We start from the raw sequence: 24,798 nt of genomic DNA, 5'->3' as shown, positions 1-24,798 counted from the left end.
ATGAGGAAGCACAAGAAAGAGCAGGAGAAGGAGAGGTTGGAGAGACGACTCAACAGGTAAAGGTACCGGCTCCCATGTTTGGCAACCTGAGTTTGATTCCTGGAATGCACATGGTGGAAGGAAGAAACTGACTCCTGAAAATTATCCACTGACTGGCACATGGGCATTGGGACTCTCTCTCTCTCTCTCTCTCTCTCTCTCTCTCTCACACACACACACACACACACACAAATAAATAAATGCAAATGTAATACAAAATTATTATTTGTTGAAGGAAAGGTCATAAGGTTGGGAGGGGAACATAATAGAAAATTCTGGAAAGAATTGGAGGTAGAAGTGAAGGATGAATATGATAAAGTATATTGCATACATGTATGAAATTCTCAAATAGTAAATACAGTTTTCAAAAATGAGCCAGTTTGAAGAAGTTATCCATTTGTAACAGGTTGAATCTACAATCGAAGAAATCCATAGCATGGTACACGAAAGTCTGAAATTTTTATTAGACTTTGTTAGGATGTATATTTATGTAGTTAATTCTCCCACCAAAGAAAGAAAGAAGAAAGGAAGAAGAAAGAAAGAAAGAGAAAAGAGAAAAGCAGTCCATACAAAACAAGGAGGACCTATTTGGATTCCAGTGACTATACCAAAAGCAGATAAGGTCATGTATACATCTGTAATCCTAGCACTGCACAGACTGGGGAGACAAGCAAGTTCACTGGGTGACCGGCCGAGCTCAAGTTTCAGTAACAGACTCCATCTCATGGGAATAAGGTGGAAGCATCTTCCTCTGGTCAATTTGTGAGCCTGCATGGGAGTGTGCATCTGTAACACACATTCATGAACACCACATACACACACATAATATATGAGTAGATTGCCCACATATTCCTAAGGTACTATTTCCTGTACTGAAAGCTAGCACTTCTTTTGGAAGATGTATCTGTGAAAAATTTGAGATGTTCTAGTTTGCCATACTAACAGGTCAAACACTCCTTGTAAAAACACACTCACACTTTGGTCATAGGACATGAAGAAAACATAACAGCACTAAAAGGAGCTTTCTCCCTGTTAGCTCTGTAGGCTGATGGGAGAGAAAAGCCATTATCAAAAGTATTCAGATGTGAGCCATGTAGGTTGAAATAATAATTGGTCTGGCAAGATATGTTAATGTATTCCATAGTGGCATCAATGTTATCAGGATAACCAACCTTTTAAAATTGGATTTAAGACCCACTCCACAGAGGGAAACTCCTGCTTTGTCTTTTAAATTTAGTTAAGAAACCATAGCCAGGAAACTTATAGTCCTTAGGGCAGAACCTATTACTATTAGTTTGCTAAATAAGTATAGCATCAAACTTCTTTTTAAATATGTATGTAGTACAGCTCTCAGTCCTCACCTGGGAAGCTTCTTCGTGCTGATAACTTCTTTGTCATGATAGTTAATATAGAGACTCACAACTGGCAAAATTGTAATGTGAGATTTTTTTGTAGAGTTCTCAGTCATAAAAAGTATGCCTACATGAAACACACCATCACTTGAGAGCTCAAGAAATGTTGCAAAAGAAGGGAAAGAAAGAATGTAAGAAGCGGGGGTTGGGAAGGATCAAGGCGAAACAGTGCCTTCCGGACAAGACAAATCTGTGGCACAAATAAACTCCCAGCAGCTGTGGTTGCCTGCATGAAACAGAGACAGATAGGGCCTCTCAATAGTCCTTTGTGAACCTACGAGAGGCCCAAAGGTCCCACCATCCTTCAGTCTCTATGGGCAGTTAATGGTTACTGAGAAAGGTGCAAAGAGAGAGGTGAGAAACGTGGACATTTCTTTTAAAATCTCAGGGAAGCTAAGGACTAGATTAGTTTTAGGACACTCTGAACATTATAAAAAGATTTTTTGGCTTGTCTTCATAGATAGTCCTGCAGTTGAAGGAGCTGTAGCTTGCGTTGATAGCTAAGATAAAGAAACATAGCATTGTTTAGTGTGATTGAGGTATGTATGAAATTTTTGGAGAATAAAGCAGTTGATGATTGGTCCTCATCGAGACAAAAAAAAAAGGGATAATTATAGTGACAAGAAAAGGGGGAAAATCCTTTACTCTGCAATCTGGTTGAACCCATTAACCAGCTATGAAGAAAAATCTTAGCAGAACTATCAAATGCTTGAGACTTTTCTAAGATTCTCATCAGAAACTCCATTTATGATAAAACATATCCTAAGCTTTTGTGTAGCCCCAGTGACTCCTAGTTTTACTTTTATCAGAGTATAATCACATCCAAGGCACCATGCGAGACACTTTATAACCCATTTATCAAAAGACAGAGATGGGCAAGAGAAAAACACATCCTAATAACCTTTCCATATATAACTTGAGAACCACCAAAACATCAACAATCACAAGACACTTCATTTTCACTGTCTCATAAAGAGCCTATATTGGTAAGTGGATAGGTCTTACTTTTTTCACTAGGTAACTGTCTTTTTCTTGATTCTTATGTTTAAAATTTTTATTGAAATATCTTTAATAAATTTCCAACTCTGATTCAACCTGAAACTCTTATTCTACTAAAGTCTTGAATCCCAGTTTTGCTTACGTTGAGGTTCCTAAAACGTTAAGGGAATGCCTCAGGCTGCTGAGGATGAGGGTATGGGAGGTGTGTCTCTGTGCCCGTAGTCATTGACACCTAGTGACACTTGCCCTCACTAATTCCCGAGACAGATATTTGCCTCCTGTTGTGCCAGATAGAGACATGTGGGATTGAAAATGTCTGGAAACACTGCTGGTTGTTGTAGCTAGGTCTTTGGATGCTACTACCTTCTAATGAGTAGAGATCCTATGATGAAGTCCAACATCTACCAACACAAGGGGGAGCTCCCTGATCTTCAGCCCCTAAAATGATTATCCAGATCCACACACATGACTATTAGTGCTGTGACTGGTAAACTCTAGCCTAAAACACTTGAGTTCTCTTAGTGAAAATAACCAAATAAACAACTCAGTAGGTTATAAGAAGTATCAATAAAAATAAAGATAGAGTCACAAAAGAGATGGCTAAATGTTTAAGAGTATTTTTTGCTCTTGCAGAGGGCCTGGGTTTGGTTTCTAGAACCTGCATGATAGGTCACAGTCATCTTTACTCCAGTTACAGGGGATATAATACTTTTTTCTGACCTCTGAATGCACCAGGTATGCCCTTAGGGCAGATGAATGTAAACATGCTTGCAAACAAACACTTATACATAAAACGAGATAAATATAACCCCAAGGGGATATAATGGGATAAAATATAGCAGTATGTTAAATGAAGCAAAAATAAATTACCTTTGAAAGCTTTTTCATAGGGCACAACATTTCACTTAGCTAAGGAGAATAAATTTGGGAGACCTAGTGCACAAAACCGAGCATGCTGGACACAGTGTTTTGAAAGAGAATGACTCCATTTATGTTTGCCTACTTGGTCCCTATTCATGGAACTGTTTGAGAAGAATTAGCAGGTATGACTTTGTTGGAAGAGGTGTATCACTAGTGGCAGGATTTGAGGTTTCAAAGGACTTGTTTAATTTCTAGTGTACCTCTCTTTGTCTCCTATTTGCTGATCAAAATATAAACTTTCAGATGTTCCTGCCACATGCCCTTGCTCCACCATCATGGACTCTTATCTTTAAAACTGTCAGCCCATTCTGTTAAAAGTTACTTTGATATCTTATCAGAGGAATACAAAAAAAAAAAAGCAGTGAAGACAAAGGTGAGTGAGCGGGCGATTGCCGTTAACAGGACTGAACATGCTGTCTCTGAGAGGAATCGAGACTTTGGACTAGGAAAGCAATTGAATGATATAAACAGTTCTTAACGGGGCACCCTAGTAGGAGCCTGGAAGACAGCACTGCTGAGAGACGGAGCTCAGGAAGTTACAAAGATGTTAGAAATAGGCTAGAGACAACTCTTGTGATGTCTTGGCCAAAAAATGTGGCTGCTTTCTGTCTGAGACTAAATTAAAAAGTCTTTCCTAGAAGGCAAAGACTTCAAGACAGCCTAATAGCTGTGTGGTTATTAGTAATCAGTCTTCCCAAGGGAAAAAAAAATGAGGCCAAAAGAAGAATAGTTCCAGGAAATTGAATGTTGCAGCCTATGCTTGCACTGTAAGAGATGAGGAGGTTAAAGAAAGGCCTGTTCCAAAACGGAATAAAGGGAGAGATGCCTTGAGGACAGGACTCCACTTAGCTAGGCTTTCACCCTAAAGGAAAGGCCTGAGGAATTTTGCGCTCCTATGTAATAAGAAAGGAAATGTTCTTCAAATGCAGACAGGCTCAAACTCCACCTCAGGCAGGCAGTTGAATTTGGCTAAGCTGTCCACATGTTCCTGGTGTTATAGTCATGAAAGTATGTGAGTAACAGGGTTGTAGAATCTGTAAAATTGCTGTTGAGGCCAGGCATGTGGAGAGGGAGGTTCTGTAGGCCCATATTTATACACGGTATGGCCACGCCTCCACTCTGGTCTGGAGAAATAATTTAGGGTCCGGACTGGCACTGGACCCTGACAAGGTCCTGAGAGACCATTGCATGAAGCTGTGAAAGCGATCCCAACATGTTTGATAAGGTGCAGTCCTTTGACATGGTAATGTATGCTCTATGCCACTGTATGTTAGAAATATGTAATTTGTTTTTTGATCTTATAAAAGATCACAGTTACGAAATTGCCTTGAATCTTAGAAGAGACTTTAGACTTAGGAAGTTTCAACTGTGTAGAGACTGTGAAAGACTATGGAGACTTTTAAGTTGGATTAAATACAATTTACATGATGACATGATCATAGGTCTATGGGGGCCACGGAGGGGAGGGAATGTGATGGTTTGGATGAGAATGACACTGAAAGGTTCATATTTAAATATTTAGTCCCTGATTACTAAAACTATTTGGGAAATATGATGAGCTACGGCGTTATTGGAGGAGGTGTGTCACTGGGGCTAGCTTTGATGTTTCCAGAAACTTACAGCATTTCCCATATGCCTCTCTCTGCCTCCTACGTGCAGATCAAGAAGTGAGCTCTCAGCCGTTTCTGATGCCATGTACTTATTCCACCATCATGGACTCCAACCTTCTGAATTACATTCATATAAGTTGCCTAGGCCATGGTTTCAAATCAAAGCAATAGAAAAGAAACGAAGACAGTGACTCACACATGTAATCACAGCACTCAGAAAGCTAAGGCAGGATGATTTCCCTGAATCTGAAGACAGTCTGGGCTACAGAGTGACTCTCAGTGCATTGAGAGCTATATATCAAGATCCTCTCTCACAAAACAAAAACAGCCACAGTGGGCATAGTAACTATAATTAATAATGCTTTATGTGTTTTAAAATCGATAAGAGAATAATTTTAAATGTTCATGCCATTTAAAAATGATATATAGGTGTGATGACAGAGACACTGACTAACAAAATAAGTGATTCATGAGTATGTGTACATATGTATGTACACATTAATGTATCACATTGCAGGGGCTTCTACAGATATCAGCATCGACCAGATTCTTTGTACAGAATGCAGAAGTTTGGGGACTGAGTAGATAGCAGGTAGGTCAGTGATTAGGGAGGCTTTTTGCTCTTGCAGAGGACCTGAGTTCAGTTCCTGCCACCACCTTTAGGTAGCTTACTACCTCCTATGACGTCAGTTTCAGGGAACCTGATCCAATCTCTACTTATATGCACACACACACACACACACACACACACACACACACACACACACACGGACACTTAACAAGTAATAGAAACAAAGTTTTAAGAATGGTATGGTTTTTTTTCATAGAACCAACAGATACCCCCTGTGCATTTTATTTCTATATTATTTTTAGAACATAAAATGTAAGCAATTGCTATAGTGTGTTGATTATGCAGTAATGACAAGAGAAATATCCTCCATATCCATTTACAATAAAAGCATTTTATCCCTAAACACTTTATATGTGCTGTTGATTGAATCCATTGATAAAGAATCCAAGGCTATGGATACTGGTTGCATACAATGCAATGGTCTGTCCTGCTCTTTAAGAGATAAACCCCGCCCACTCCCCCCCCTCTGCTGGGGCAATCTGGCACCTCTCTCTGCCCAGTCTCCTCTCCTCCCCCCCCCCCCCTCTCTCTCTCTCTCTCTCTCCCTATCTCTGTTACTCTGTTTCTCCCTCCCCCCCCCTTTTCTTTTATTGAATAAACTTTATCCAGACTTACTCTGCATGGTTTGCCTATCCATCTCTGTCTCTCACCAGCCAAGGCTCTTCATGGGACCAACTGCTCCAACGACCTGCCGAGGTCTCTGCAAATCCACCAAGGTCTGTCACCCACCACCTCCTACCCACTTGGGACCCACAGAGGTCTCCGGTGGTGGGACCCAGCTGCTCCGCATGGCCCACCGCCTCTGGCCCTCGAGAAACTGCAGCATTTTATCTAAACCATTACATACATAGCCTGTCTATGCACAATTTAAAAGTGCTTTCAATTGTATCATTCACATATGCAAAATTTGTCACAGCATTCGATACATTTCCTACTAAGGGTCTAAGTCTTCACAAGCTGTGACTTGGCCAGGCTCTTTCTACGTTCCCTCCCTTCTGCTGGGGGGCCTGCTGGGTTTCTTCACAACAGTCTCGTGTTTCATCTGCCTGAGCACCAACCTCTACATACACCAGCAGCTTCGGTGGTGAATTTTCCCCTTCCAGTCAGCTTAACTATTTCTCCGAACCCGAGGAATTGACTGTTGAGCTTCCGGCAATGCTCTGGTGCTCCTAGAAATGGGGGGGGGGGGGATTGCCCCCAACCCAGCGTTCACGGCTACAGTTGAGCCCTTCACTGACATTCATTTCTGATTGGTTCCCATAGCTAAAATCGTGATGAAACTACCTGGGTTACCTCCCGCGCTAGCACTGCACACACACTGAGTGTTGCGTTTGCTTTAGGACATGGAGTCCCTTGGATTGTTTTTTTTTTTTTTTTCCTCCTTTTCTTTTTCTCTTCTTTCCTTTAGACAGCTTGTAAGTGATCCCCTCCCTCTGTGAGAGACTGTCCAGGATGGCTTCTAGCCTCTGATTTCCAAGTCACTGCTTGTACTGGGTCCAGTAAGGCTTCATTAACACCCTGGCTGTAGAGAGAAGACGTTCTTCTACAGGACTTGAGGTGCCGCTGTTTTCACGTTTTCAGCTATGGAGAATAAACCCTCAAACTACCAGCCACCCACCTATAAACTCTCTGCCTGTGTCCCACCAGCTCTGCTTTTCCTTTCCCTTCCTCAACTGTCTGAAAATGCTTTTTTTCCTCTCGCTCTATTCCATTCCTTCTATTCCATCCCTGCCACCATCACTGCTGGTCCTGTGGAAACCAACAAGATGAGTCGGATCTGGGAGGCGGCTGTTTTCAATTCCAGCCTTTGCTCCCAGCCACGGCTTTGACACAGCAGTTCAGCAACAGGGCGGACCACACCTCTAGGTCTCTCTTGTCATTACATTTAAAGCTCCCACGGTTCAAAAAATGTGGCTTCTCCGTGTAACATGTGACCACTGCCATTTTGACTGATGTCAGGTGACTTCACCACCATCTTAGTGGAGGGCCAGGTCAGGTGACAAAGTCCCGTCATCCTTACTGAGGTATTCCCTGCCTGGTCCCCCAGTGCTGACTCTGTTACATGTGTTCTTTGTGCAGTGGTATCCCTTTGGTAGGGCCCACCAAAAGCATCCACTTTGCTTAATTCCTGTTCACTGTGTGTGTGTATGTGTATGTGTGTGTATGTGTGTGTGTGTGTGTGTGTATGTGTGTGAATACATGTAATTTAAATGCACCTATTTACTGTTAAATGTTATAATTGTCTGCCCATTATATATCATTCCAGACCAAAAAAGCAATAAATCTCATGTTTGAAATTGGTACGTACTTTTAAGTTTCTTACAAAAATAACCTAACTCTGCTTTAAAATACATGAAGCTGTTCTCTGCTATTGTCAGTTCTACTGTTTATTAGAAGCGGTTTTTTTCTTCTTTCTGTTTTTTTTTTAAGATTTATTTATTTATTAAGTATACAGTGGTCTGCCTGCATATGTCCCTGCAGGCCAGAAGAGGGCAGCATATTTCATTACAAATGGTTGTGAGCCACCATGTGGTTGCTGGGAATTGAACTCAGGCCCTTTGGAAGTGTAGCCAGTGCTCTTAACCTCTGAGCTGTCTCTCCAGCCCCCTTCTTTCTGTCTTTTATAAGTAGAAGTCTTACCTATTAATTTGAGAACCAGTTCAGTCAAGCTTGGACCCAGCTCTCCAGGCAGATTTTATAACTTATCTATAACTGATAAACAGCCCTAACTGCTCAGAGATTTGAGGAATATAGCATTTAAACATTTAATTATTAAAAGACTTTTCGTACAAGAGACAAATTGACTCCTAGCATTAGCACTCTATTTCCTCCAAAGAAGACAGAAGACAAATAGGCATAGAACAACATCCATCTGCAATTCATTTCAACTGCCAAGCTCTGACCACTGGGAAAAACTGCCTTCATCTAAACTAAAGATCTCCAGACAGTGGACAGAATCACTGGAGTCGATAGCCTAGCTGCTCAGGTCAAGATAGACTTGTCTTTATACAGATTTCTTAGCCCACAGGATCTTCTGGAGCTAAATAGCAAAAGGCAAATATGATCCTCAGTGACCATGGAGGACCCTCAGGAGTAGCTCTAGGTGCCAACCAAGTAAGTTCTCTGTCATGTTTTTAATCAATCACTCAAGTAAAAATTTATCCTTCTTAAACATCTCTGATGCAGTTTGATAGCTGAGAGGTTTTGTCGTTTAAAAGGAGAGCCTCATCAAACAAATTTAAATAAGATACAATTTAACAGAATTTTTTCTCAAGCTGCCTTTCATAGTCTTAAAGATACTTTTCATTATGCAAAAATATCTGTCACGGTTGTTCTGGTATGAACATGCTGCTATTTAAAACTTATGCTTTGACAACCCCCAAAAAATTCTTGTGAGTTCCAGAAAGTTGAATTAAAGGGTTCACCAAAAACAGTTCAGATGCACCCTCTCAATTCCCTGGTCCTAATAGTATTTTCCTGATCTTAACTTTGTCCTCTGTTCTGCAAATATCTTAAATATGTCTAAGAGACACCAGACATTTCCATACCACAAATACCGGGCAGTAACAAAGAGACCAGCTACCCCAGGATGTGACTAGCACCCAGTTTTCTCAGGATCCCTCCCCAAGATGACACTAACAAATAAGCAGGAAGCAGTCTTGAAAATCCACCATCCCAATTCCTTCAACTTGTTGTGCCTAACTTTCCACCTTTATATCATAAGGGAGAGATGGGAATGACCTGCTACTGACTTGTCCTGTCCCTTCAAGAGACAAGCCCTGCTCATTCCCCCATCTGTCCAGGCAAGCAGATCTTCCTTCCACTTCCAGCCTACTTTGCTTCTGCCCAGTCTTTCTTCAGAAGAGGTGGCTGCAGCCTATTTTGCTTTCTCCCATCCTCTCTTTCTCTCCCTCTCCTTCTCTCTGTTTCTCTCTCTCTCTCCCTCCCACCCTCCATCCCTCCCTCCCCATTCCCTTTTCCTGAATAAACTATATCCAAACTCACTCTGCATGGTGTGCCTAACCATCTCTGCTTTAGCTCCTCATGGGACTGGCTGCCCCATCAACCCTCTGAGCTCTTTCACCCACCACCTCTCACCCACCTGGGACCCACAGAGGCCTCTAGTGGTGGGACCCAGCTGCCTCTCGTGGCCCACTGCCACTGGTCATCCTGGAACCACGGCATTTTATCTAAGCCATTACATTCATAGCCTGTCTATGCACAATTTAAGAATACTTTCAATTTTATCATTCACATAAGCAAAATTTGTCATAACATTCGACACATTTCGTCCTAGTGGTCTAAGTCTTCACAAGCTGTTGCACTTGCTGAGTTTGCCATCCCAGTCTCACCCTCTGTTAACCATCTCTTCACTTAGCCCCAGCGTGAGGTTATCCCTGGGAGATTATCCCAAGGCGTCTGAAGTCAGGATCTCTATCTCTGGGAATCTTAGAGCTATTTCACTTGAATTCAAATGGCTATATCAGGCACCAGTTGACCACATTGAGGGAATCATTATACTTGATTGTACCTTTTCACCAAAATGGAAGTTAGAAAATTGTATTAAGGTTTAATGTATTCTAACAAACAATTTATATTGATTTGGAATTTATAAGCAGCTGAAAGTAAGTGATTAGAAAAATTTGTATAGGTGACATACAAATACTATGGCATTTAAAATGCTATGCTCAAGGAATGTGGATTGAGGGGTATATTTTCTGTTTACTATCTTTTACAAACAATTTTATTTTATATATAATTATGGGTATATGCGCAGGCCTGTGTGAGGGTATGTGCACATAAAGCCAGCAGAGGGTGTTGGTTCCCTTTCAAGGTGGAGTTACTGGAAATTCTTAACTGCTTGCTGTGGTTACTGGGAACTAAACTTGAGTCCTCTGGAGGAGCAGCACACATTCTTAACCACCCTCTACAATGCCTGTTTTCGCCATCCTGACTCCCTTAAGTATAGTCCTACCATAGAATAGAGCTGTTCTTTTTTTTTTTTATAATTTGGAGAGGAGAATCCTCTCCATATATGTGAGCTTGAACTGCTTTTATCTATGCATATATTTGCATACACAGTATACTCACCAGAACACACTCATGCATGGATACATATATGTATATTTAAATAAAAACTCTGCATGAGTTATGAGAGAAAATGGTGCGGGAGAATTGTCTATATTCTGTCAATCATGTTTTAAATAAATGTTGATTGGCCAGGCAGGAAGTATAGGCAGGAAAACCAGACAGGAAGTAGAAATGATGCAATGAGAACAGGAGAATTCTGGGAGGAAGGAAGTTGATTCCTCCCACTCCAACTCAGATCACTGAGGAAGCAGGATGTGATATGCCAGCTAGAAAAGGAACTGAGCCATATGGCAAACATAGATAAAAATAATGGGTTAATATAAGCTACAAGAACTAATAAGAAGATCTAATGGGCCAATCAGCTTTATAACTTATAGAGATCTCTGTGTGATTTTCTTTGCTGCTTGCTGGCTGTGGGGTACCAGTGGGACAGAAACCCCAACAATGGCAAGCCTGGCCCTCCATGTTACAAGAAAACATATAGCATTTCTTTCTCTCTGTATTTATACCTTTCTCATATGTATCCCTCCCCATCCCTTTACACTCAACTACAGGATGAAACATTTAGAAACATAGATATTATAAGTAGTCTAGAGAGGACTGAAAATATATAGACCATGCTAAAGGTACAGCACTTTATAAAAGTTCCTTTACAACATCCCAAGTCTTTGGTGTCCCCGAGCATCCTGGACACATTTCCCTGAGGTTACAGAGGAAAACTGATAACTGTGGGAATGTGTGTTTTTTAGGAGTGAGGGAGAATGTCAGAATGGCAAACATCAATGACAGAAATTCAGAACAGATTTCAGGAACAGATAAAAATAAGCAAGTGAAATTGGTGAGGATGGGAAGAAAGATCAGGAGGGCCAGAACACCCAGTAGCCAGCCCTATCCACCCACCTTCCTGCAGCAATCCAGGGTTTGTCTCTTCACTGTAGCAAATCCAGAACCACAGAAGTAAGAGGTCAGACCAGTCTAGGCAATCTCTAGGTAAGGACAAAGAGGGCCTCAGGGAGCCTTGAAAATGTTGATCAGCTGGCAGTGGTGGCACAGGCTTTTAATCCCAGCACTCGGGAGAAAGAGGCAGGCAGATGTCTGTGAGTTTGAGGTCAGCCTGGTCTACAGAGTGAGTTCCAGGACAGCCAATACTGTTACACAGAGAAATTCTGTCTCGAAAAAAGAAAGTTAACTTATTCTGCCTCCTGAAGACCTTAAATAGAACTACTTGTTCCTGCCCAGAATTTTATCTTCTTGGCTCCTCCTCAATTCACAAAAATGGTTGGTGTCTTGAAGGTCTAAGTAAAAGTGACTCCTTGTCCTGATTCCTACCCTGGAAGGAGAGAGTTAAGGCCTGACTCTCAGCATGAGCAAAGTGAAGGTATTCTACCAGGAGTGGAAAACTGGGACCTTTCAGGAAGAGAAAAGCCCTCATTACATATGCACATCCATACTTCTGTGGGAGAACAGAGACGGAAGAATGCTACAAGAAAGCAGCACATAAAAGAAACCAAAGGCCGAGAAAAACCGGAAGTCCTACTCCGCCCGGCCATCATACAACAGATGGAGCATGCTCAAGAAAAGTCCAGGACAAACAATCATGGGAGAGACAGCAGGTATGTAATCGTCCTTCAAAAGCCATGACAGTCATGGCCTGTGCTTTCCTCAACCCACTAACCCACTTCTGTACTGGGAGTGCTTTCCTTTCTTAAACTGTGCCTATTGCTATTTCTCATTGTATATCTAGGGCCCAGTTCTTTGCCATGGAACATAAGGACCCTTCAGCACAGGCTCAGCTCTGCATCTGTAACAACGTACATGCACATACAGATACAAACGTGAACAATACTCAGATGCACACACATAAACACTCAGACAGAGATCTGCTGACAGAAACTCATGTACACACTTACTTAAGCACACAAATATTGTCATACTTATATGCACAGACATAGTCGTAGATATATGCACACTTATATGCATAGACACATGGACCAATACCCACACACATGTAGTGTCAGTCAAACATTCATACACTCAAATACACATGCAGTATACTTCCTATTGCATCTTCATACATACCCATGGACACATTGTGCCACAATACTCATACACGTTCACAGACTCAAAAAATGCCTGAAGCTATTCACAACCTTTCACATCAATTCATTCACACTAGGCAGGAATGAAGGACCCGAAACTCTGAATTTCTTCCTGGTTCTGCCTCAGTTTACTTCACTGACCGTCAATTTCTCCAAGACTAAAGCAGAAATAATTAGAGAATACACCGTTCTACCCAGTTGTGCCAACAAAGCTTAACTAAAGTGAAATAAATCACTGTAGCAATGCACTGCTTCTCTATAACCCTACTCTACTGACAAAGTCACCTCTCCCACTGCAGTATCATGCCCTTCATTCTCCACTCTTTTTCCTTCTTATTGACCGCTCAATATTGTCTAATTTACTTCTTATAGTCATGGTTGTGAAGTTTTCCTTTGCTAACATGCCCAATTCCAACAGGTTAGTTTGTTTTGCTTTTTTTTTTTCCCAGATGTCATATGCAATCCTACACACTTAGGTGAGATAGGAGGTGGAGACAGGAGACATCAGAAAGTTCCCAGGCTAGCAAGCCTGTAAACAGGAGAAGGGAACAGAAAAAAACAAGAGAGACACCATCTCAACAGGGCAGAAAGAGAGAACACACACCCAAAAGTTGTCCTCTGACCTATACGCATGCACCAAGACATGAATCCCTCAAGACATCATCACAAAAATGAATATGTACTTTAAAATATGAGGTTTATATCATAAAAAAGGTTAATATATGCAGGAAGCCAGTTGCCAGAAGGACTAGAAGTGCTGCTGTTCTGGGGTTTTATTTAACCCAGACAGCATCTTCCCCAAAGCTCATAATACGATAGTGTAGAAGAGGCAGGAGTTTTGTAAATAATGTGTAAAAGGTCATGAGCCTCATAGCCCAGTACTCTTGAGCACAGGCTTTTTCCTCAGCTCACTAGCCCACTCCAGTTCTTGGGAGTGTTTTAGTTTTCTTAATAAACCATCTCTATTTTTATGTCCCTTATCTAATTCTTTTTTTTCAAAGTTTATTAATTTATAAAAGTTTCCATTTCCGCCCCTCCTCCCAACACCCACCCACTCCCCCCAGTCCCTCTCCTCCTCCCTTTCCATCCCTAAGAGCAGTCAGGGTTTCCTGCCCTGTGGGAAGTTCAAGTTCCTCCCCGCTCCCTCCAGGTCCAGGAAGGTGAGCATCCAAACAGACTGGATCCCAAAAATCCAGTATATGCAGAGGAAACAAGTCCCAGTGTCATTGTCAATGGCTTTTCAGAAAGACCCCATGCCAGCCACATTCAGAGAATCCGGCCACATTCAGAGAATCTGGTTGGATCACGTGCTCGTTCAGTCCCAGTCCAACTGGCCTTGGTGAACTCTCATTATCTAATTCTTTTTCTGGGACATGAGAACCAGTATACATTAGGCACCTTGAAATACAGATCCATTTTTATAATAGCATAGTCAATGTGGAAGAAAGCCTGGATGACCAGGCACAGAGTGGCCTCTCAGCTGTCCCTATGGCAGGAGAGTAGCCTGAAGTGTTATGTCATAAGTAGGTACCTAGAAACCTCAGGGTGGAGAGGAATAATGGAACACCACAACTGCTTCCTCCATGGCCGACACATAATGGAACATGTGTAGACATTGGTATATAAAAGCTCCAGGCCTTGGTACGGCATTTGTCATTGAGCTTCTGACCTTTTCTCATCTGCAGCCCACTTCCTCTTCTGGAAGTCTTGTCGGTCCTCCCTCCCTCCCTTCCTTTCTTTCTCTTTCCTTTCCTCTCCTTTCCCCTCTTCTTCTCTTCTCTCCTTTACTTTCTTCTTTTCTGAGTGTGAATTTGATGTATGTACACATCTATTTGTGAGTGCATTGCAAAGGCCAGTAAAGGATGTTACGTATCTTCTTGTATCACTGACTGCCTTATTCCTTTGAGACGAGATCTCTCAGAAAACTCTGCTGGCCCAGCAACGAGCATGCCACACTGATTTTCCTGCCTCCATGTTTCCCTGTGCTGGAATTACAGGTACAGTCATTCCTGCTTTTGCTGTTAATGTTTTAATATGAGTACTGAGGATATGAACTCAAGTTATCTTGCTATGCTACAGTATTCTTACTACTGATCCATTTTCTCAGCCTGTGTATTCTCTCTTAATAACCCTTTTCTGCTTCTGCTACAATTCACATCTCTCTTCCTGTCTGTGGTGGTTTAAATGAGAATAGCCCCTATAGGCTCATATATTGGAATACTTGGTCCCTATTTGGTGGAACTATTTGGAAAGCAGTAAGACATAAGATCTTGAGGGTAGAAACATGTCACCTGGGTGGGCTTTGAGCTTTCAAAAACCCATGCCATTCCAGTTCCATTGCTCTCTGACTCATGGTTATGTCTCAAGATGCAAGCTTTCAATTATCCCCAGTGTCATGCCTACCTGCTGCCATGGTCTATGCCGTGGTGGTCTTGGTCTCTAACTCCCTGGAACCCCAAATTAAATGTTTTCCTTTATAAGTTGCCTTGATTATAGTGTTTTTGTCATGGCAATAAAAAAGTGACCAGGACACTATATAATTCTCATTCTACATTACAAGCACCTAGGAATTCCAGTAGATACCCATTGGACTGTGATATCTGCTGATAACACCCCCTCAGGGGCATCTTTTCAGACTCCAAGTAGATACTCAACACCACACGTATTACCAAAGCCTATAAAACATTGTTTTCCCCCTCTACACACAGACATGATAACTTTTAATATTAACTAGGCAGAGTAAGCTAACCATAAGCAAGAGTAAAATAATTACAATATGCTAGCTTTGTCCAGGGGCCATACTGTAGCCTCTGAGGTTTGTCTGAGGTGCACCCACTACCAACTGATAACAAGAATCAGAATGTTAATCAACATTCTACAATTACTGGACTCTCACTTTGCCTGGCATCCGCAGACTCAGATTTATTGCTCAGAAGATAAGGAACTAATTTCTAATATTTTAGATCAAAAGTCCTTAAGGGTGTCTGGACTGATTCCAGGAGACTCTTGGGAGGGCCTGAGGATGTTGGTGGAAGGAGCAGCTGCCTATAACCCAGGCCACCTGCCTATGACCCAGACCACCTCTCTTCCTTTTCCCTGAGACAGCAATGCAGTTGCCTAGATCAACAGCTCTCAAAATCAAATCCTGAATGAGCCCTGGTGACAAAAAGTAGGCAAACAGCCTCTGTAGTGACTTGGGAACAGTCAGTAAAAACCTACCTACCATTCAGGGTGTGTGTGATTGATAACCTCATAAAGAAATCCAACTGCAATGTTCTTCCAGAGTCTCCTGGCTGGCAGGACTTGAATAATTCAATACTAGCTAGGGTGGGCTGGGGCTGTGGAGGAGAACACAAGGGGGAAGGAGTCAAGACCACCTTTGGATTTGGGAATATGCTGAAGGCTTCCTGCCCTCACCCCTTCAGAGGAGTGGAGGAGTCTTTGTAGCAAGCAGAGAGTAAATGAAGAGATACTTAGGCACCTAGGGGCATTGAGGGCTCTCCCCTGCACAACAGTGTCTTAGGTACTGGAAAGATTTGATGGGAAGGTCAAAACTTACTGCTCACAAAGCCAAAGTAGAACAGTGTGTAGGTTTGAAGTTTGGGTTGCTCTAGGTTGAGAACTAGAGGATGTTGGATCTTCTTTCTGCAGGATGTGTGTGTGTGTGTGTGTGTGTGTGTGTGTGTGTGTGTGTGTGTGTTTCCTGAAACTCTACAGTGTTTAAACATTGAGAGACCTTTTCTACAGTTAGGGCAGCATGACCCAAGAAGACTTCTCTAAATGATGCACAGACCTGAAGAGTTTATCCTTTGGACCCATGAACAGGTTGGAGAAGATGTTCAGAATGCTTTTTCTGTTTCTAGTTTTCCCCTTATGCATCCTCCCATCACACAACTCTATGCCCAGCTCACACAAATCTACCCAAAGACACACGATGCTAGCTACTGACTTTTGCTTTGCCCACTCAGTCTCCTGTGGCAGGAATGCTTTCTCCCTAAGACCCACAGCTATATTATTCCCTGACAGTTCCCTGTTCTGAAAATTCCATGCTCTTGTGCAGTGGAAGCATGCTTCCCTGCCTTCTGTGCTTCAAAGTTGCCTAACCCAGCTCTGTACTGTTCTTCCAATGTAGGCAATCATTTGTCTTGCCCATCAGACAGATCGTGGAATCCCATGGGATCATAAGTTTCTGAGTTGTTCCATGTTCACCCTGAAAATTTTTCTTATGTACTAGAAGCCTAGAGTTCTATAAAATTATCAGCGAACAAGATTGTGAGTGAGCAACTGAGGAAAGGGTACCTGGTCAGCTGCATTCAAAGTCCAGGAAATATTTTTGAACAAAATAGTTTTATTAACTCATTTAAATCAGTCCAGATAATACTGCCTTGGCTTTGAAGTGAGTCTTTACTCAAAACTGAGAGAAAAGAGCAAGTCTTGGTCCTGGCTGCCTCTCAGGCACAACAGCTAGCTAAGAAACGGAACACCAGGAAGGAAAGGACACCCCACTCCCACTCACTCCCATGGTTGTGATTTCTGACTCATACCATGGACACCCAGAAGTTTCCCACATAACTGACTAGACCACCTGTAAAAGGAACTGTACACCCATTTTTACAAAGCATAAACAGGCTTGCTAAAAAAACAGTCAGTGTGGGATGCTGAGATGGCTCAGCAGGCAAGGAGATTACCACTATGGCAGATGATCTGAGTTTGAACCTCAGGACCCAGGACAAAGAAAACAGATGGCTACAAGTTTGCTACAAGTCACATGCATGCAAGTGAATGCACATATACATACATACACAAATAAAATAGATATAAATAAATAAATGTAAGTAAAATAGTTTTAATAGTTAACAAGAAGTCATGGAGGCTGCTTAGTGGGTAAAGCACTTTCAATACAAGCCTGACCCCTAGAACCCTATAAAGCCAGATGCAGGAGTGCATGCCTGCAATCCCAGCACAACTGAGACAATTGTGTCCCTAAAAGGTCACGCACTAACTAACTTGTCATGTACAGAGCCTGAACAAGAAACTCTCTCTAACAAGGTAGACGATGAGAAACTGATACCTGAGTTGTCCTTTGATCTTCACATGTGCTCAATGGCACATGAACACACACACACACACACACACAGAGAGAGAGAGAGAGAGAGAGAGAGAGAGAGAGAGAGAGAGAGAGAGAGAGAGAATAGAGAGGAGAATTTTCAAAATAGCTTGTGAACTATGCCTAAAGTCTAGTCTCCTTTGTCCTATATATAATTAAGGATTCTCCCTGATAAATATTTTATATCTAACATCTCTCTTCCAACTGACACATATCTAAGACTGGCTCTATGTTGAAAACATTTCTGTGTGTAAGAAAAAGGAATATACCAATGCTTACTTTCCCTGATACCTCAATTTAACTGCAGATCAAGCAAGCCTGAGGCTCCTCGAACCACATGTACAGATACTGCTGACAATATTACTGCACCTGACTCTCTTTGGGGTCCTATTGTCTTTCTACTTAATCAATAAACTTCCTCACTTGAGTTCACTCTGACTTGTCATTCTGTTCTGTGAGATGTGTACTGAAACTGAAGCCCCTGAGTCTGAGGGGAACTTCTCAATCAATACCTATGATTCCTGTTACTAGTGACAACCTCACGGAGGGGCTTGTAAAAGCCAGAGCACCTTGTTTCCTCTCCTCCCAGAGTCTCTCCAGTTCAGTCCTTACCTGGTCCACAGGTGAGCAGGAGACTGGCAGCCAGAGTCAGCAGGGGCCTGCATCGATGCGCAGAGTATGCTAGGCCCTCCTGTCCCATCCTCTTGCTCGGTTGTGCTGTGCTTTGCTTCTTACTCCTTTGAGTGATTCCCTGAGACTGATCCCAGCCTAACCTGGCCCCAGTTTAACTTCAGGGTGGGTGACGAGGACACACCTTGCTAGGTTTCCCAGGCAGGGCAGGGCCTAGGGGAACGCGATGACTGCTGTATCTGGCAAAGGTCATTTAGCATTATCCAGAGCCCATACAGTGACTAATACCTTACAGACCAACACAAGACCCAGAGTAACCACAACCCCTAACAAAACTTGACACTTGGGCAAAGCCAAGATATCTACACTAATCTATCGGAGTTTGAAGGAAGACAGAGGACCCTCTGGTACACATCTATCCTTTTTCATTTTTTCCCACATTCTACCTGACATCCTTTCTTAGAGCCTGGTACCACCAGACAGGACTGGGGTGGACCCTCCCCTGGGGAAGGTGCTACTCCTCCGGAGTGCAGTTTGGTATGTGTAGGAGTGCACAGGAGGCAGCATTCCTGTGTGGGAACTCCCTACTTGCTGGGAGAGATGAAGACTGAGCTTTTTAGTAGCCCCAAACCATCACCCTGTTTTCTTTCTCCCCACTATAGGAATTGCAATGTGTCACTTCTAAGTCAAGCTGCTCAGCTACTACTGACAGATAAGAAGAATATAAAGTGCTGTAAGAATTCAGCAAGGGGGCTGGAGACAAAGCTTAGTGTGTTAAGAGCACTGGCTACTTTTCCAGAGGACCCAAGTTGAGTTCCAAGCACTCATACGGTGGTTAATAAGCACCTGTAGCTCCAGTTCCAGGAGCTCTGACACCCTTCACCTCCATGGACAACAGGCACACAGTGGTACACAGACACACCTGCAGACAAGCACCCATATACGTACAAATTAAATAAATACAAATCTAAAAAAAACCAGAATTTAACAAGAGGTTTGAGGTTCTAACTCTTACCCACAAGACCCATAACCTCTTTCAGGTTGTGTGGAGGAGAGTATTCTCTCATTTATAGACATGTTTTGATGCATGTGTCCATGTGTAGACTCCAGAAAATAATGTTGGGTGTCATAACTCAAGCACCATCCATCCCTTTTGAATTTAATAATTTTGTTTCATTTATTTATTGCTTTATGTGTGTCACTCTGCATGTATAACATAGCACTCATGTAAAGGTCAGGCGAAAACTTGTGGGGGCCAGGTTTCTCTTTACACCATGTGGCTTCCTTTGGTGGCTTGAACTTGGATCCTCAGGATTGGTAACTGCCTTTGCCCACTGAGCCATCTCATCATTGGCCTAGGGTTCATTGAGTGGTTAGGTGTGTTGGGTAGCAAGTCCAGTATCTGCACATCTTCACCTCCTTCCCCAGCACAGAGCACAGATGGACAGTACCGTGTGCACGCACACAGAGAGTACAGATGTACTGCACACCACTACAGCACCGTGTGTGAGCACAGGGAGTACAGATGTACTGCACACCACTACAGCACCGTGTGTGAGCACAGGGAGTACAGATGTACTGCACACCACTACAGCACCGTGTGTGCGCACACAGAGAGTATAGATGCACAGCAACATACCACACCAACACAGCACCATACTCACAGTGAGTACAGCTCAGGGCTTTAGAGGTTGGTTTCCCTGCTTGCAAGGCAAGCATTATACTGATTTAGCTTTCTTGCCAAACACTCCCTCAATTTCTTATTAAAAATAAACTGGGGCAAGAAACGGGATCTCCTAGATCCTTCAGTCCTCTCATCTGGGCACGTGGGAGATCTTCGTCTCTCTAGCCTTCCACCAGCCAGTTGTGGTGGATCTAAGATCACCCGTCTCCAAGAAGTTGAGTGAGTGAAGGTGCTCAGGGCACCGGAGTTTGTGATTCAGGCCCTCATGTCCCTCTTACATCTTGTATCTGGAACTAAACTCCATAAACCTCTAGTTGGTACAAGTTTCTCAATAACCTCCACCTCCCACCCCTGTGGTCACCATCCTACTGGAAATTTCTTGAAGACTGACTGACCCACTGGCCTGCAAGCCCTACTTATGCCACTTTTAAAATAAACATCCCATCCTTCTCTGAGCATACGTCTCACGAGTAATGGACAAATGAAAACTGACAGGGTTGAACTGTGGCCAGTAAGTCAGTGTGAGACATCAGACTTGAACGTGGAAATGGGTGGAGAAGGGGTCAGGCTTCCTGGAACAAGTGTTCTCAGAGCCCAAGGCAGAAGGGTCAGCTGGAATCGGTTGTACCAGGGGAGGGGAGATTAAGAAGGGAGTTTTCCAAAGAGAACACAGGAAGAGGAAGTAGCGGAAAGGAACAGCAGAAGTTGAGCTTGACTTGTGTCTGATCTTTTCAGTTCGGTCCCTTCCATGGTGTTCCCTACCTAAGAAAAGTGAACACGGAGAAGCAGAAGCCAAGCCATTGCTTCCCTAAGCTCCGGCATTGGGGAGCTTACCCAGTTCTAGCACTTTCTCTAGGAAACACAAGCCTCTCATGCATCATCAGCCATGAGGCCCGTGCTCAAATGCTGTACTGCCTTTGTAAAAGAGCAAGCAGGACCCTGGTTCAGTTCCCAGAACCTATTCAGACAGTTCACAACTGCCTGCCACTCCAGCCCCAACAGATTTGATGCCCTTGTCTGGCTTCCATGGTCACTCGACTCATGTACACATGTCCAGGCACAGTCACAGACATAATTAGAAGTAAAATAAATCTTTAAAATAAACAGCAAGCAGAGCAGGATTAGTGGATTTCGTTTCACTATAGGCAATCATAATTATTGTTTGTTGAGCACCTACTAGGTGATGTAAATAATTTCTAGTCATCACCAAGCTAGCATTTTCCCTCTTCTATAAAGCAGTTGTGTGAGGAGTGTGTCAGAAGGATTGGGACCTCATACAAGCTAGGCGAGTACTCTTCAACTGAGCCATATCTCTCTAGCCTCTCACAGGATGGCTCTAGATCACAGCTCTGTCTGCCACTTATACTCCTAGCCTCTCATTGGGGTATTCTAGGCAGTCATTCAAACACATAACAATTCTAGCATCTTAACATCCTAATGCTGGGGTTATAGGTATCAACCATGATAGTCTCCCCACCCTGTGTGTGTATGTCTGTTGAGTACAGATCTGAATGCTGGTCTATTTGTGCATGTATGTGTGTGCATGTGGGAGCAGGTGCCTTCCTTAATCATTCTCCACTTTAAATTCTTATTATTTAAGTACTTCATATGTGTGTGCAGTGTATTTTGATCAAGCTCATCTATGAGTGTATTTTAAGACATGTCCTCCTTAAACTATATATATAAAAAAAACTGTTCAGGAAGGAGATAAGGATTCCAAATGCGTACATTGATACTGGGGTCAGAAAAGTTCCATACAGTATCCATGTGTTTTTGTCTAGAAAACATAAAGAAAAAAGTATTCATCAGACAAACTCTGTACTTTAATATGCTAGGTCCCTGTTACCACATTAAAAAAAAAATCTACTGTCTCTCTTAGTGATGAGGAAATCTCTAAGGTCTGCACTGCAAACAGAGTGGACTTCTCCAACCTTTCCCCAAGCCTCTAAATAAAGTGTTTTGACTCAAAAGAAAGAAAGAAAGAGAGGAAGGAAGGAAGGAAGGAAGAAAGGAAGGAAGGAAGGAACTACTATCTATGTGGATGAGAACTAACTTTTAATTGTCAAATCAAGTTATACAGCTGGAAAGAGAAAGAAAAAATACTCACAGTGTTGTCATCCAATCAGCCTGAAAAGTAGATTTCAAAAACAAGGAAGTGAACCCCTCTCCCCACTTCAAATGCCACAGGCAAGGTGGAGTTAGAGGAAGCTCTGACGAATATACTAAGTCTTATGAAGGGAGTTTCCAGAAAAGAATGAATGAGGGTCAAAATGTCAGGCAGAGAAGTCAAGAATGATGGAGGATCTGGAGATAGCTTGAGTGCCAATCCCCATAGCAACAGTTATGACGACTGTAGTAATGTTTACTGACCACTTAATTGGACATGAGGCATCAGGGAACAAAACGGTACTAGGAGTCGAGGTCACGGACATTAAATTCCAGTAACGACAAAAGACATTTACTTAATATTTCCTCTGAGCTACACCCTTCAGAAAACCTTCTGACTCATTGAGTTCCCAAGGTGTCTCTGTGAGGTTTTGCAATCATATATCCATGGCGAGGATATATAAAATTCAAGACTATGCAGTGGCTTTCTGAATTTGCATTCATATAATGCTCAAGGGCAGTAGGAGATGTACCTTGTCTGGTAGAGTGCTCAGCTCGCAGGCATGAAGCTCTGGATTCAACCCCAGCACTGTATAAACTGGACATGAAGGTGCATATCTGAAATCCCAATTTTAGAAAGTGGTGACAGAAAGATCAGAAATTCAAGATTATCCTCAACTACATAGTGAGTTGAAGACCAGTCTGAGCTATAGGACAACTTGCCTACAATAATAAACAAACAAACAAACAAATAAATAAATAAAATTAAGGGTAGGGGACAGAAGTCAGACAAGTGTATCTAGGTATAAAGAAGCCTTTGGAAAAGGATTATGAAGGAATTATCCAAAATAATAGTTCTCAAGTGTAAGCAACTGGTTTCCTTCCAGATTCTAGGGGCATTTAGAGATGGTTCGAGACTTTCAGTAGGCAAACTGAGACAAGGAGAACAATAGAGGTGTTTAGTGGATAGAGACCAGGGCCCAGGAGTTAACATCCTATAGTGCAAACTACAACCTCTCACAAGAGAGAATCATCAAACCACAAATGTCAGTATCATCCAGGTTAAAAACAAAACAAAACAAAACAACAACAACAAAAAACCCAACCCTGGCTCTGAACCCTGCCTCATTTAAATGGCATTCTCCAATTAACATGAAATACCTTACTCCTTTTGTTCTTCCAACCTTGTCCTGCTCCAAACTGTGGTCTCATTGTGCTCTCAAAATTCTCCAGAGAAAGGCTGGGGAGATGTTTTAATTTGTAAAGTGCTTGCTGTTCAAGCCTGGGGACCTCAACTTGATCTTCAGAATCCACTCAGAAAAATATAAATAAATAAATAAATAAATAAATAAATAGCTGGTCATGGCAGTGTGTGTTTGTGGTCCTACTGTGAGAAATCATTTTTGCCAACATGAGGAAAAACATAGTTACCGCTTGTATCAGAATAACAGCTAAGTGCACTTACTGCTCTGTTCTGCTTACTAGCGCAGCACGAGGCAGGCAGGGGAGTTGGGTTCTGGCATATTCTTTTCAAAACAGAAATTACCTCACTGAGCCATTTTCACTTTGTTTTCGTGTTCCCTTGTGTGACACAGAAATTATTCTTTCTTTGTTTCCAACAAAGGTCACTGGGAATGCAGAGGCCGAATGATTCCTGGGGCTCGTTGGTCGGATAGCCTAGCCTGCCCACAGGGGTTTGTCGAAAACAAGCAAAGAACACAACAATGACATCCAATAAGGCAAGTGTGCAGAGATGGCTTGGTGGTTAATGCCGCTGCTTTGTAACTAGGAGAAGCTGAGCTTTGTTTCACAGAAGCTACATAAATACTGGGTGGGCGTGGTGACTTCGAAAGGCAGAGGTAGTGTGTGCTTTGAATGATAATGCCCTCCCTCCTTCAATAGGTTCATATATTTGATTGATTGGGTCCCAGTTTTGTGGAGCTGTTTGGGAAGGGTTAGGAGGTGGGGCCTTGTTTGAGAAGGTGCGTCACTAGGAGTGGGTTTTAAGGTTTCAAAAGCTCATACCCTCATGTGTTTTCTCTTCCTTACTTGCAAAATAAGAGTGTAATTTCTCAGCTACTGCTCCAGCACCATGCCTGCCTGCCTGTCTGCCTGCCTGCTGCCATGCTCCTGGCATGATGGTCATGGATTTATCTTCTGAGATTGTAAGCCCCCATTAAATTCTTTCTTCTATAAGTTATCCTGGTTGTGATTTTTCATCACAGAAATAGAGAAGTCACTAAGACAGACTGCATATCCCTAGAGCAAGTTGACTAGGTGAGACTAGCCAAATCAGCGAGCTCAGGATTGGATTGACTGACCTTCCCTCACCGACTAAGTTGAGAGATTGAGAATGATTGGCAGCATCAGCCTCAGGATCTTCACACCTAGTGTTCTCCTCCTCTATCTGTCTTCTTTCAATCACTAACACCTTGAGCTCTTTTCATGTGTTACTTATTTTGACTTTCT

The 24,798-nt window shown here is 42.5% G+C and overlaps 1 protein-coding gene across 1 annotated transcript in view; it reads right to left on the bottom strand.

The window, feature by feature from the left end:
* The window catches only part of Muc16 (mucin 16, cell surface associated), a 159,861-nt gene extending 158,424 nt beyond the window's left edge, over positions 1 to 1,437 (bottom strand). Inside the window, exon 1 of the mRNA XM_087905954.1 lies at positions 1,401 to 1,437. Within this exon, the coding sequence (XP_087762080.1) occupies positions 1,401 to 1,437 (37 nt within the window). The remainder of the gene's footprint in view (positions 1 to 1,400) is intronic.
* Positions 1,438 to 24,798: the final 23,361 nt, after the last annotated feature.

This window comes from Myodes glareolus, chromosome 4 (assembly GCF_982192425.1).
Source record: "Myodes glareolus chromosome 4, mMyoGla1.1, whole genome shotgun sequence".
Classification (NCBI taxonomy): Eukaryota; Metazoa; Chordata; class Mammalia; order Rodentia; family Cricetidae; genus Myodes; species Myodes glareolus.
Note: the sequence above shows the minus strand (reverse complement) of the source record. Positions and strands in the feature narration are given on the sequence as shown.